At 40.7% G+C, this 12,562-nt stretch overlaps 1 protein-coding gene and 1 long non-coding RNA gene across 4 annotated transcripts in view; one reads left to right on the plus strand and one right to left on the minus strand.

Annotated features, from left to right (window-relative positions):
- The window catches only part of LOC136874716 (uncharacterized), a 41,021-nt gene extending 37,197 nt beyond the window's left edge, over positions 1-3,824 (minus strand). The window contains exon 1 of the long non-coding RNA XR_010860279.2: positions 3,427-3,824. This is a non-coding gene — a long non-coding RNA (uncharacterized lncRNA). The remainder of the gene's footprint in view (positions 1-3,426) is intronic.
- A 209-nt stretch (positions 3,825-4,033) lies between these two features.
- Positions 4,034-12,562, plus strand: part of LOC136873864 (quinone oxidoreductase) — a 129,570-nt gene continuing 121,041 nt past the window's right edge. Inside the window, exons 1-2 of one of the 3 annotated variants that reach the window (XM_067147160.2) lie at positions 4,034-4,155; positions 4,329-4,591. In XM_067147160.2, the coding sequence (XP_067003261.1) occupies positions 4,352-4,591 (240 nt within the window). In that variant the 5' untranslated portion in view covers positions 4,034-4,155; positions 4,329-4,351. Of the gene's footprint in view, positions 4,218-4,328; positions 4,592-12,562 lie in introns of all 3 variants that reach the window. The other 2 variants (XM_067147159.2, XM_067147157.2) reach the window with 2 other exon arrangements.

Genomic DNA, 12,562 nt, shown 5'->3' on the forward strand with positions numbered 1-12,562 from the left:
CAAAATGTAATCGGCCCGGAGAAAATCTCCATAAGCGACTAAAGGAGCGTTAATAAAGAACAGAGACACCTCTCAGGCAATTCAGGGGGGACACCTTGTTAGTCTGGCTCTACACTGAGGTCAATCCAACATGATGGGTAACCCTGAGCTGGCACAGCTCTCTGGATGAACGAGCACACAAGCCCCCACATGGACGTCGTTATGGTGTCCCTAGATGGGGTCAAGTGACTGAGGCGGCAGTTGCAGACCGTTAGTGGTGGTGGTGGTGGTGATGATGATGAAATGAAATGTTGTATGGCTTTTAGTGCCAGGATATCCCAGGACGGGTTCGGCTCGCCAGTTGCAGGTCTTTCTATTTGACTCCCGTAGGCGACCTGCGTGTCGTAATGAGAATGAAATGATGATGAAGACAACACATACACCCAGCCCCCGAGCCGTAGGAATTAACCAATTAAGGTTAAAATCCCCGACCTGGCCAGAAATCAAACCCGGGACCCTCTGAACCGAAGGCCAGTACGCTGACCGTTCAGCCAATGAGTCGGACATGATGATGATGATTATTGTTTTAAGATGAAGTACAGTCCACAAAATTTTTAGGGATACTTGGTTTTACGGGGGTGAGGGGTAAGGAGGGAGCTAGCCCGGTTTTGGTAATACCACCAACTGAATGGAAATGAAATCTGAATTGAATCGATAGTATGATTGATCGATATAAATTTTCTAAACCTTTATTATCTTAAGCCAACAACTGTGTCACACACACATTATATAACATAATATAACATTTCTCAATACAAATCTTGTTCCTAGCATGAATTCTATATTTTGCCTTTGCTGTGTAAACAACAACAGTACTAGTGCGTAAAGTGTACGCCAGATGTCTCACGGTGATTCATAGTTTGTGTGTCAAAGATTGCCAATACGAATCTTAAAGATAACCGAGGTCTACCGATTCAGCACTAGGTAGCCGAAGTCCCTTCCTCTATTAACACTAATCAAAAGGAAAAAGGAAGAGGTCTGATACTTCAAAGAATAATAATGTTATTCGCTATACGTCCCACTAACTACTTTTACGGTTTTCGGAGACGCCAATGTGTCAGAATTTTGTCCCGCAGGAGTTCTTTTACGTGTCAGTAAATCTACTGACACGAGGCTGACGTATTTGAGCACCTTCAAATACCACCGGACTGAGCCAGGATCAAACCTGCCAAGTTGGGGTCAGAAGGCTAGTGCCTCAACTGTCTGAGCCACTCAGCCCAGCTTTAAAGAATGAAGGTATCAGCAAAAGCAGGGAAAGGGCCACAGATGGCATGAAAATGAAAAACTCCCAAGGCCTCGCAAACCTAATGCTCTCATGGTCAGACGAGAACAAGACTTGACCAACAAAGGTCAGATAAAGATGGAATTGAGAGGCCTGACACAAGTATACTAGTCTCCAAAAATTAAGCATAATCACTAAACGAGGCCATACCGCCTGAAAGGAATGTCAGACAGATTGCTGAACAAATGGAAGCTGAGTGAGTCAAACAACTTGTCAAAAAAAAAAAAAAACGGTGTCAGAAAGGTTCTGATAGCTAAGGTACACCTTTGACAACAACTAACAAAACTTGGCAATGTCTTCCACAACAAAATATGCTGTTAATAGGGTGTATGGTTACACCTAATGGCCACACATGCTTTGCAGCAACGTGGCATGTTCTCTATCAGATGGTCCAGGAGGTCTTGTGGCAGTCGATCCCATTTCTCCAAAAGGGCAATACGAAGGTCTTGGAGGGTCATTGGTGGAGGCTGACGGGATGCAATTCGCCTCCCCAATGCATCCCAGGCATGTTCTATAGGATTCAGATCTGCAGACCTCACTGGCCAGTCCATACGATGAATGTCTTCCCCAGCCAGAAATTCATGCACCAGAGCAGCGCATTGCGGTTGGGCATTATTGTCCATTAAAAGGAAGTCTAGACCAACCACACCTTTGAAGAGTCAAACATGTAGTCTCAGTACCTCATCCCTGTATCTCCGAGCGTTAACAGTGTTCCTCGGACCACGCATGAAGATGTGCAGGTCCGTATGGCCATTGAATATGATGCCACCACCACCACCATTCTGGTCCCGTTCCACGATGTTCCTGTGGTTGTATTGGCTACCCAGTTCTCTCTAGATTAAGGTGTGACAAGAATCGTTCTGCAAACTGAAGCGGAATTTATCAGTGAAGAGCACATGCCTTCATTCATTCATGGTCCAGTTTCAATGTTGACGGCTCCACAGTAAACGGGCCCGTCTCTGTGCTGGTGTGAGCGGGACGCACACCACTGGTCGTCGCGCAAACATCCCTGCTGTTCTTAGCCTCCAGTTCATAGTTTGCCGAGAAACAGCAACCCCTGAAACAGCTGAGAGCTCCGCCGACAATTGTCTTGTAGGTGCACTCCGATTTCGTCAGGCGGTTAAGGCCAGACATCGGTCCTGCTGTGGGGTGGTTACCCTTGGTCGACCTGGTACTGGCCTACAACTAACATCTCCTGTGTCTCAAAATCGTCTCCAAAGCCTGGAAATGACACTTTGTGGCACATTCAAGGATACGGCAACTTCGGTCTGTGTCTGGCCTGCTTCCAGGCGGCCGAGTATTCTACCCTGCAAAACGGGGTCTAAATGGCGTCGTTGTGCCATTATGTTGTCACGTTCATAACAAGGCCACACCCCGCACACTATAACAGGGAAAACATGACCGAGGGAATACGGGGTGCAGGCACTGGCTGTGTTTACCTTGCGGTTGCGCCACTAGTCAAAGCAGGGACATTCCTTTCCTATACAGAACAAACACGTAAGGTTGGTAGGTGCATCTGTCGTGCAATTTGTGGTCTATTTCCTGTTGCCGTGCTTACTCGTAACTTATGCTTAACTTTTGGACACTAGTGTAAGTGAAAGGAATGCTAGGCCCAGCTAGGGGAATTGTGGTCGCCAACCAATGTTCCAAGTTGAGAGCCCCTAGTAGCTTCTTACGACAGGCAGGGGAAAAAGCGTGGATGTGTTCAACCACCCTCACTCACACTGGTGGTGGTGAGTACTTTTGTAAGAGGAAGTACAACCGGGCAACCATCCTCTATTAACACTAACCAGAGGGGAAGGGATCCGACACTTCGAAAAATGAAGATATCAGCCAATACCGTCGGAAGAGAACACATGTTGACCAAGGAAAGTCGGATATGAAAGATGAAGCAAGCAAGTGGAAGCAATGTCCTTTAGTTGTCAACGCCTTTTACGACAGGCAAAGGACGCCAAGGATGTACCGCATTCAACCGTCCCCGCCTGGAAGTGATTTCTTTCCTCGACTATAATAATAGTGGTTGCTGTTAGCGAACATAATTTGACTTCGTCCATTTCTTGTTCTCTCTCTTTTTTTTTTCTTTTTTGTATTTTTTTAATACTTACAAGCAAATACCGGTACAATCACAGGGTTCAGTGTTTCCTTCAGGTAGTAACACGGTCCTGAATACCCTAACCTAGACAAACGAGGTTTTTAAAAGAACAACAGCGGCTCACAATATGTGAAACGTGGAATGAACAAGGTATTCGAGGTGATTCTGTTAGTTTCTACTAGTGCCGGACGGAACAATTAATGCGAAGAGAGAGGCTTTTGCAGATCACTCGCTCTTGAGTTTAAGGAAGGCAAAGGTCCTTGAAATTAGCCCTTTAAATTTAAAACACCAAGTGATCTGGAATGTCAGGTCCATGATATCGGAAAACGGTGTAATATGACCATAAAAAATTAGCAATAACAACGAAGCTGAACGTATTATCGGTATTATCAAATTATATAACAACTCCGCAATTTCCCGTGTACCAACTTACAGATGAAGCACTCGTCTTACAACCTACGTATTTTGATGACGTGAATGTTACCGCCTTTATGATCATTTAAAACATACATTATTAAATATTATGTCCAAATACTTCAATTATTTTCGTTGTGACTTACAAACCTTATACAAAATGTTATGTTTTAGGGTAATTTGTTCAATATCCGGTCTCTGTTGGCTGCCTGCATTATTTATCAGTCGCAATCTGTCTGTAACTCGTAGCTGTCGGAGACGTTTGAGACGTGAAAGTGTTATGTCATCATAGAAACGAAGTCTAAAGCATTCAGTTCTTATCTGAATGGTATACGATACGTAGATTTCTGATGATGTTACTGTTGTGCAGATTTGCAAGTTCATGTAGGAGTAGTTACCCATTTGGATGGCAATTTAGGAATTTACGTAAATCAACGCATGGCATGCTCTTTCCTTTAACTTGATCTGTCTTATAATACCTTCTTTTATAATCTCTTCCAGTTGGATCAAGTTTGTGCAGAGACATGAAAGCTGTTCGACTTCACAAGTTCGGTGGTGTAACGAACTTCCAAATAGACACCATTCCTGTCCCTACGCATAGCGAGGATGAGGTATTGGTTCGTGTTCGAGCTGCCGGTATAAATCCTGTGGATACGTACATTCGAGAGGGCGCGTACGCAATTCTGCCGAAATTGCCTGCAATTTTAGGCAAAGAAGTTGCCGGTGTAGTAGAAGAAGTTGGCAGTAATATTGACAACATTAAGGTAGTATTACAGTGAAAGGTTATATTACACCCTTGCATTGAAACTTGCTAGTATTGCTTATGTGTTCAGTATTGCTTATGTGTTCGATATGCAAGCATGCATTTCATAATTGTGTTCTTCTGAAAGGCGAGTTCAATCGTCATATTCATTGAAACTGGAGGACTTTGAGGAAATATAATGTATTCAGTTAAAGATATATGTCAGCTATACTGGTATGCATTGGTATTATCAGTTATAAATTATATGCATAGCAAGTCCTTTATTACAAGTTCTTAGTAATGTACCATTAACAGTCCATCTAGTTTTCTTGGAGTGCAAAACTTTCACCGTTTTTGAGCGATTGCAGACTCAAGGCAAAGCAGCTGAGGATGGGTGTTACATAATCAGTTGAAGATAATTGAAGAATATCCTGAAATTTTGTGAGATTTAAGCAGTATTATTTTATAATCTTCTGGATCACAAGTACAAGAGTGATCCAAGATATGGCAGTATCTCTTGCTTCAATTATGTGTGATACAGTTATTTATTTTGCTTCCGTGCATCAAGAGAAGTGACCGTATTAAACCTTCTCTCCTCCCTCCACAAAAAATTATGGTAAAACTTTTCATAACCCTCACTAGCATAAATAACATAATAATCATGGCTGGCGATGGCACGAATGGACTCTGCCATTGGTTGAAGATTAGGTCAATGAAACGTCGCTCCCATAATTCAAGCCGCAAGAAGTTATGACCAACTTGGGCGGTATACAAAGATCTAAAATGATGAGGCAGTGTTACCGACACACTAATCATCGTTGTAGTCAGGAGGAAGAATTGAAGGAATAAGCATATAAAATTAATAAGAATAATATCTCCCTGTCTTGAATTATGGGAGTGACGTTTCATAGGGCAAGTCTTCAGCCAATGGCAGAGTTCATTCGTGCAACCGCCAGCCATGAAGGTAGAACTATAGTAACCGGGCCTCATGGATTATTACATAAAATGTTACTTTAAATGCTGCTATTCTCACCTTAAAATGATCATGGAAGAGAGATGTGTTCAATACGCTTGCCAGGAAACAACCCGCCCGCCCCTAGAACTACATTTACTTTTATAACCAAAAATACTGTTTTAGATGCAATACTCCATTGCTTATAACGGTTATTGGTTCACGTATGGAAGAGGATGATGTAATTGATACCTAGGATGAGGCTGAGATTTTGTAACCAAGCATTGCAGAAGAAAAAAATTATGAAGCGGCCAGGGAAGTTTAAAAAGGCCACGGCGTGTACGGTCTGCACGGCAAGAAGAAAGGTAGTTTAGTAGTTGTAACCTACCTTTGCATATCCAGGCCAATCTCTGTCCTGAGAACAGGGGACCCCCACACTCCCTTCGCGATGCTCTTTTCTATCTCCGCGGCACATACTGTCTGCACGGCAATAAAAAAAGTAGTTTAGTAGTTGTAACCTATCTTTGCACATTCAGGCCAATCTCCGTCATGAAAACAGTGGCCACGCTCCCTTCGACAGGCTCTTTTCTATCGCCGAGGCACATACTGTCTGCACGGCAAGAAAAAAAATATAGCCATATCAAACCAACAACCAACAGTTGGCAGCATTGTTATTCCTCTTCGACGCTCCCTCTCCACGCTACTAGTGCAACAGTCAACTCGCGTGCGCCACCTAGTGGTGGCTCGTGTTACTAAACCTTGAGGCCCGGTTACTATAGTTCTGCCAATATCGATAACAAAGACAAATAATAACATGTTTAAATAGTTGAAGTAGCAATACAGTAATTACTGACCTCTCCACTGTAAAGCATAGATTGTGCTGTTGTCATTCTTGGAATACCTCTACTCATGATTTAATATAAATGACAAGGACAAATAATAACATGTTTAAGTGGTTCAGAACTAACGATACAGTAATTACAGATCCTGCCACTGTAAAGCATAGATTGCACTGTTGTCACTCGTGGAATTCGTACGACCCAAATAATGGGAACAGAATTATGTGTATACAAGAGAAGCAGTAGCATTTATAACTGGTCCAGATCTGACGCTAATGTGAAAGCGGACACAAGAAGTAAGTATAAATAACCACCTAATCAATATTTTATTATTGCCTCAGGCAAAATTGAATAAAATGAAAACTTACAGGACATGTTTCGACCACTTAGTGGTCATCTTCAGCTGTATAAATAAAGAACTGAAAAGGAAAAACATTATGACAATAAGCACGAATAAAAGTTCTTTGGAGACACCTTTGATAAAAATGGAGGTCATCAGAATAGGACATCTTGCCTCTCGTTCTTGTTTGGAAAAGATGTTTATTCTGCGCTGTCTAGAGGGTCTGTCTTTGAGCGCGACCTGGTGAAGTAACGATGTGATACAGTTTGACAGTACATGGTAAGCTCTGGAGAGAAGGGAAGTAGAGTTTTATCGTCATCTAAAATAACATGTGAGGGAGGAGGGAGATTGGGCTGTGCTTCTGCGATGTCGTGTTTGATTATATCTCTTGTTCGTCTAGTCTGTTTCATGTCTACCCATTCTAAGCATTTGCTAATATTCTCGTATAAGATGTTTTTATGCTCGTTGTTTTCGTTGAGATTCTCTTCACCGTTTTCCAATTTATCAAGAACGATGTGGATATTTTCCAGGTTGTTCATAAGATTACCTTTATTTATCATACAGATAATTTGAAGGTCCTGTTTTATATTGGTGAATTTGTGGTTGGACTCTTTCATATGGGATCCCATGGCAGAGAATCTTTTGTATTTTTCAGCGTTGACGTGTTCTTGATATCTAATTAAGAAGTTCCTTCCAGATTGTCCCACGTAAGTTTTTTTACATTGAGCACAAGTCAGCTTATAAATACCCGATTCCTGGAATTCGTCATCTTTAAGTTTATTAGCTTTATTGTGACTAAAGAATCTATTTTTCGTGTTGTTGTTTGTAGAGAAGGCTACTTTGGTATTGTGTTTCTTGAATAAGTTGGTGATTTCGTAAATCTTCGGGTTATTAAAGGTGAATTTTACATATCCTTTTTCTTTTTCTGAATGCTGTTTAAGTTTAATTTATTGTTGGTATTTGCATTTAGTGATGATTTTATTGATGAATTTCAAACTGAAACCATTATGTAGAGCCTGTTGACGAATGAAAGAAAGTTCCTTTTTTCTGTCTGTTTCTGTTAACTGAATTTCAAAGGCTTTGTTGACGAAACTATAATAAGCTAACAGAAACAGACAGAAAAAAGGAACTTTCTTTCATTCGTCAACAGGCTCTACATAATGGTTTCAGTTTGAAATTCATCAATAAAATCATCACTAAATGCAAATACCAACAATAAATTAAACTTAAACAGCATTCAGAAAAAGAAAAAGGATATGTAAAATTCACCTTTAATAACCCGAAGATTTACGAAATCACCAACTTATTCAAGAAACACAATACCAAAGTAGCCTTCTCTACAAACAACACAAAAAATAGATTCTTTAGTCACAATAAAGCTAATAAACTTAAAGATGACGAATTCCAGGAATCGGGTATTTATAAGCTGACTTGGGCTCAATGTAAAAAAAACTTACGTGGGACAATCTGGAAGGAACTTCTTAATTAGATATCAAGAACACGTCAACGCTGAAAAATACAAAAGATTCTCTGCCATGGGATCCCATATGAAAGAGTCCAACCACAAATTCACCAATATAAAACAGGACCTTCAAATTATCTGTATGATAAATAAAGGTAATCTTATGAACAACCTGGAAAACATCCACATCGTTCTTGATAAATTGGAAAACGGTGAAGAGAATCTCGACGAAAACAAGCATAAAAACATCTTATACGAGAATATTAGCAAATACTTAGAATGGGTAGACATGAAACAGACTAGACAAACAAGAGATATAATCAAACACGACATCGAAGAAGCACAGCCCAATCTCCCTCCTCCCTCACATGTTATTTTAGATGACGATAAAACTCTACTTCCCTTCTCTCCAGAGCTTACCATGTACTGTCAAACTGTATCACATCGTTACTTCACCAGGTCGCGCTCACAGACAGACCCTCTAGACAGCGCAGAATAAACATCTTTTCCAAACAAGAACGAGAGGCAAGATGTCCTATTCTGATGACCTCCATTTTTATCAAAGGAGTCTCCGAAGAACTTTTATTTGTGCTTATTGTCATAATGTTTTTTCTTTTCAGTTCTTTATTTATACAGCTGAAGAGGACCACTAAGTGGTCGAAACATGTCCTGTAAGTTTTAATTTTATTCAATTTTGCCTGAGGCAATAATAAAATATCGATTAGGTGGTTATTTATACTTCTTGATTAAACATCGATACGGTCATGAAATGGACAACTTGTAAAACTGGACACAGTAAGGCTGGGGGCTCATGCCCCCAGGCTCCCTTTGCTTCATCACGGTCCAATGGGTTTGCCATTAGCTGGACCTAACCAATCCAAACCAATGGTTTGGTCACTAGCTGGACCTAACCTATCCAGGCCAATGGTTTTGTCACCAGCTGGACCTAACCTATCCAGTCAAATGATTTTGTCACTAGCCAGGCCAGATAAATTATAACATTTTTAAATGGTCCAGGGCTAGCCATAATGTTTCGTCCAGGGGAAAGGAAGTGTGATGATTATATTATTGTAAAATTTGACCACTGTAAAATATAGATCGCACTGATGTCAGTCTTGTAATTGATACGAGGGAAATTAATGAAAGTAATGATAACATCTTGTTTACAGGAGGAATGAAAAAATCTGTGATTGTTCTATGGCTAGCCATATTTTTCTGAAAAGTAACACTAATGGTCCAGGGTAGACGAATGCTGAAAAATTATTTCATACATACACATAAACAAAGTATAACGTACATAGGAGGAAGGAAGGTACATTTATATCAAAATTTAGCATACCTTATTGGAGTGCATCTAAAAAATAATTTGTTCCCTCGCCAACACTGGGTTTGGTGCTATGGCCACATTTCTCACAATTCCTTTCCTTAGTTATCAGGCTGTGGTTAACATAAAACGACAACAAATCTTCAGACTTACTCTTGAAATCATTAAAATTGGTAATTTTGACATAGCAACCTCCGCACGGAACAAAATCCATGTTTAATAATACCTTCAATACCTTGTTGATTGCCATAGTAACGAAGTATTTATTTATGACTGTAGCAACTAACCACGAATAAATTACACAGCCCGACCAAAGTTGGTACTAGGAACTGGGTTAGGTTGGTACTAGGAACTAATTACGTCACATCAGTTGGTACCAGTCGTCAAGAACTTACTTACATCCCCAGTTATAAATGAGCATTAAACAGCATTTCCTGCACTGGTGAGGGTTATGAAAAGTTTAACCATTATTTTATGTTTGTTGCATTCAGAGCAGTGCTTTTGGACAATTATGTCCGTTAATTTGCTTTTTGGTCATTTGTCACAGATATTAACTATGTCAGTAAAATTCTAAACAGTATAATCCTTCTTCTTCTTAAGCATTCGTACTACATGCTGGTATGATCTGCTGTTTAGACTCTCTGTCCATACTTGACATGATCGTGTGCCTGGTCAGGGTGCTTGCCTGTAATCATAACGGGCCGATGACCTTCGATGTTAGGCCCCTTAAAACAACAAGCAAGCATCATGTAATCATAACATCTTGATGCAGGGTGTTGAGTGAACACTGCCTCAGTCGCCCTCTTGTTTGTGTCATCAGTCCATAGACTGGTTTGATGTAGCTCTCCATGTCATGCTATCCTATGCTAACCTTTCCATTTCTATGTGTCTACTACCTACATCTATTATAATCTCTTTGTCATATTCATACCTTGGTCTGTCCCTGCCGTTTTTCCACCTACACTTCCCTCAAAAACTAACTGAACAAGTCCTGGGTATCTTAAGATAAGTCCTATCATTCTATCTCTTCTTCTGGTCAAATTTTGCCAAGTCGTTCTTCTCTCACTAATTTGATTCAGTATCTTTTCATTCATGATTCGATCTGCCCATCTCACCTTCAGCATTCTTCTGTAACACCACCTTTCAAAAGCTTCTGTTTTCTTTCTCTGTGAGGTAGTTATCACCCATGTTTCACTTCCATCCGGTGCCATGCTCCAGACGAAAGTCTTCAAAAAACGTCTTTCTAAATCCTGTATCAGTGTTTAAATTGAGCAAATTTCTTAAGATGCGTGTGCTTGTCTGCATTTTACGTCGTCCTTATTTCTGCCCCAAGTAACTTGACTTATTTCCTGTATCTCCTAAGTGGAGCATAGGGCATCAATGAACTTCCGCCACTGGACTCTGTTCTGCACCATCGTCCTGATCCTCTTGCAGGTCTTCCCTCCTTTCTTCATCCCTTCTGCTATTACACTCCTCCTCCATGTGTTCCTTGGTCTGCCTCTTCTCCTGCTACCTTGTAGGTTCCATTCCAGGGCTTGTCTTGCTGTGTTGTCTTTATCTCGCCGTAATGTATGCCCAATCCACTTCCATTTTCTATGACGCATCTCAGTATCAGTGGGTGTTTGATGGATTCTTCTCCATAGCTCTTCATTGGAGATTACTTGTGGTCACCATATCTTCAGAATATTCCTCAAACTTCTGTTCACAAATGTTTGAAGTCTGTTAATCAGTTGTTTGTTAGTCTTCCATGTTTCACACCCATAGAACAGTACTGACTTGACATTTGTATTGAAGATGCATAGTTTGGTATAGGTGTTAAGTCCCCCTGATTTCTAGATTGGTCTCAGCATTGCAAATGCTCCTTTAGCCTTATTTATTATATTTCATATATCCTCTATAGTTCCTCCCTCAGGGGTGACTATACTTCCCAGGTAGCAAAACTGCTTGACTTGCTCGATCTCTTGGTTTCCTAAAAATTATAGTGCCTTGTTTCGGTTATTATAGCGCATCTCCTTTTTTTTTTTTTTCCATTCATCTTCAATCCCACCTCTGATGCTTTGGTTTTTAAATCATTCAGCTTTGCTTCCATATCCTTAAAACTGCTGGCTAGCAAACACAAGTCATCCGCGGAGTCCAAGTCCTCCAACCTGCCTGTCAGTCCTCATTGAATTCCTCTTCGGCGAATCATTGCCTTCTTCATCATAAGATCCAGCACCATCAGAAGTAGTATAGGTGACAGCAAACATCCTTGCTTAACTCCTGTGTTTACTGGGATGGGCTCAGACAACATCCCCAGATGTAAAACTTGACATACATTTCTTGGGTTATCTTTATAATTTTCTTTGGAATCTCAAACACTTTCATGGCTTTCCACATCTTCTTCCCCAGTACACTATCAAACGCCTTTTCAAAGTCTGCAAATAGTAGATACAATGACGATTGCAGCCCCGTGGATTGTTGTATATTTATACGCAGTATGTTGATCTGGTCTGTACAGGAATAACCTTCTGTAAATCCTGCTTGTACTTTCCTCATCCTTGACTTAACTCGCTTTTTCATCCTTTCTAAAATTACTTGTGAGAGTACTTTACTTGGTATCGACAAGAGGGTAATCCCTCTCCAGTTATCACATTCTAATAAATCTCCTTTCTTCGGAAGTTTAATCCACAGTCCTTTCTTCCAATCTGTGGGGATCTTCTCTTCTTCCCAAATCTTCTTGAAAAGTGGGAACAGAATCTCGACTGAAGTACCCACATCCACTTTCAAGGCCTCCGGTGCGATATTGTCCATATCTGCCGCTTTGCCATTCTTTAGTTGTTTTAATGGCCCTTTGGATCTATGTTCTTGATGGTGGTTCTGTACTGATAGCAACATCTTCCTGCTCTTCTTCTGTCATCACCTTTGTTTCCTCTTCGTCGATTGTTTCACTATTCAAGATCTCCAGAAAGTGTTCTCTCCATCTTTCTAGCTGTTCCTTTATTAGGAACAATAATCTCCCATCCATCTTTGGCTTTCACTGTCTTGTCAGATCTAGAAAATTTTCCTGTTAGTCTCTTGGTAATGTGGTAAAGGGTCT

Source organism: Anabrus simplex, chromosome 5 (genome assembly GCF_040414725.1).
Source record: "Anabrus simplex isolate iqAnaSimp1 chromosome 5, ASM4041472v1, whole genome shotgun sequence".
NCBI lineage: Eukaryota > Metazoa > Arthropoda > Insecta > Orthoptera > Tettigoniidae > Anabrus > Anabrus simplex.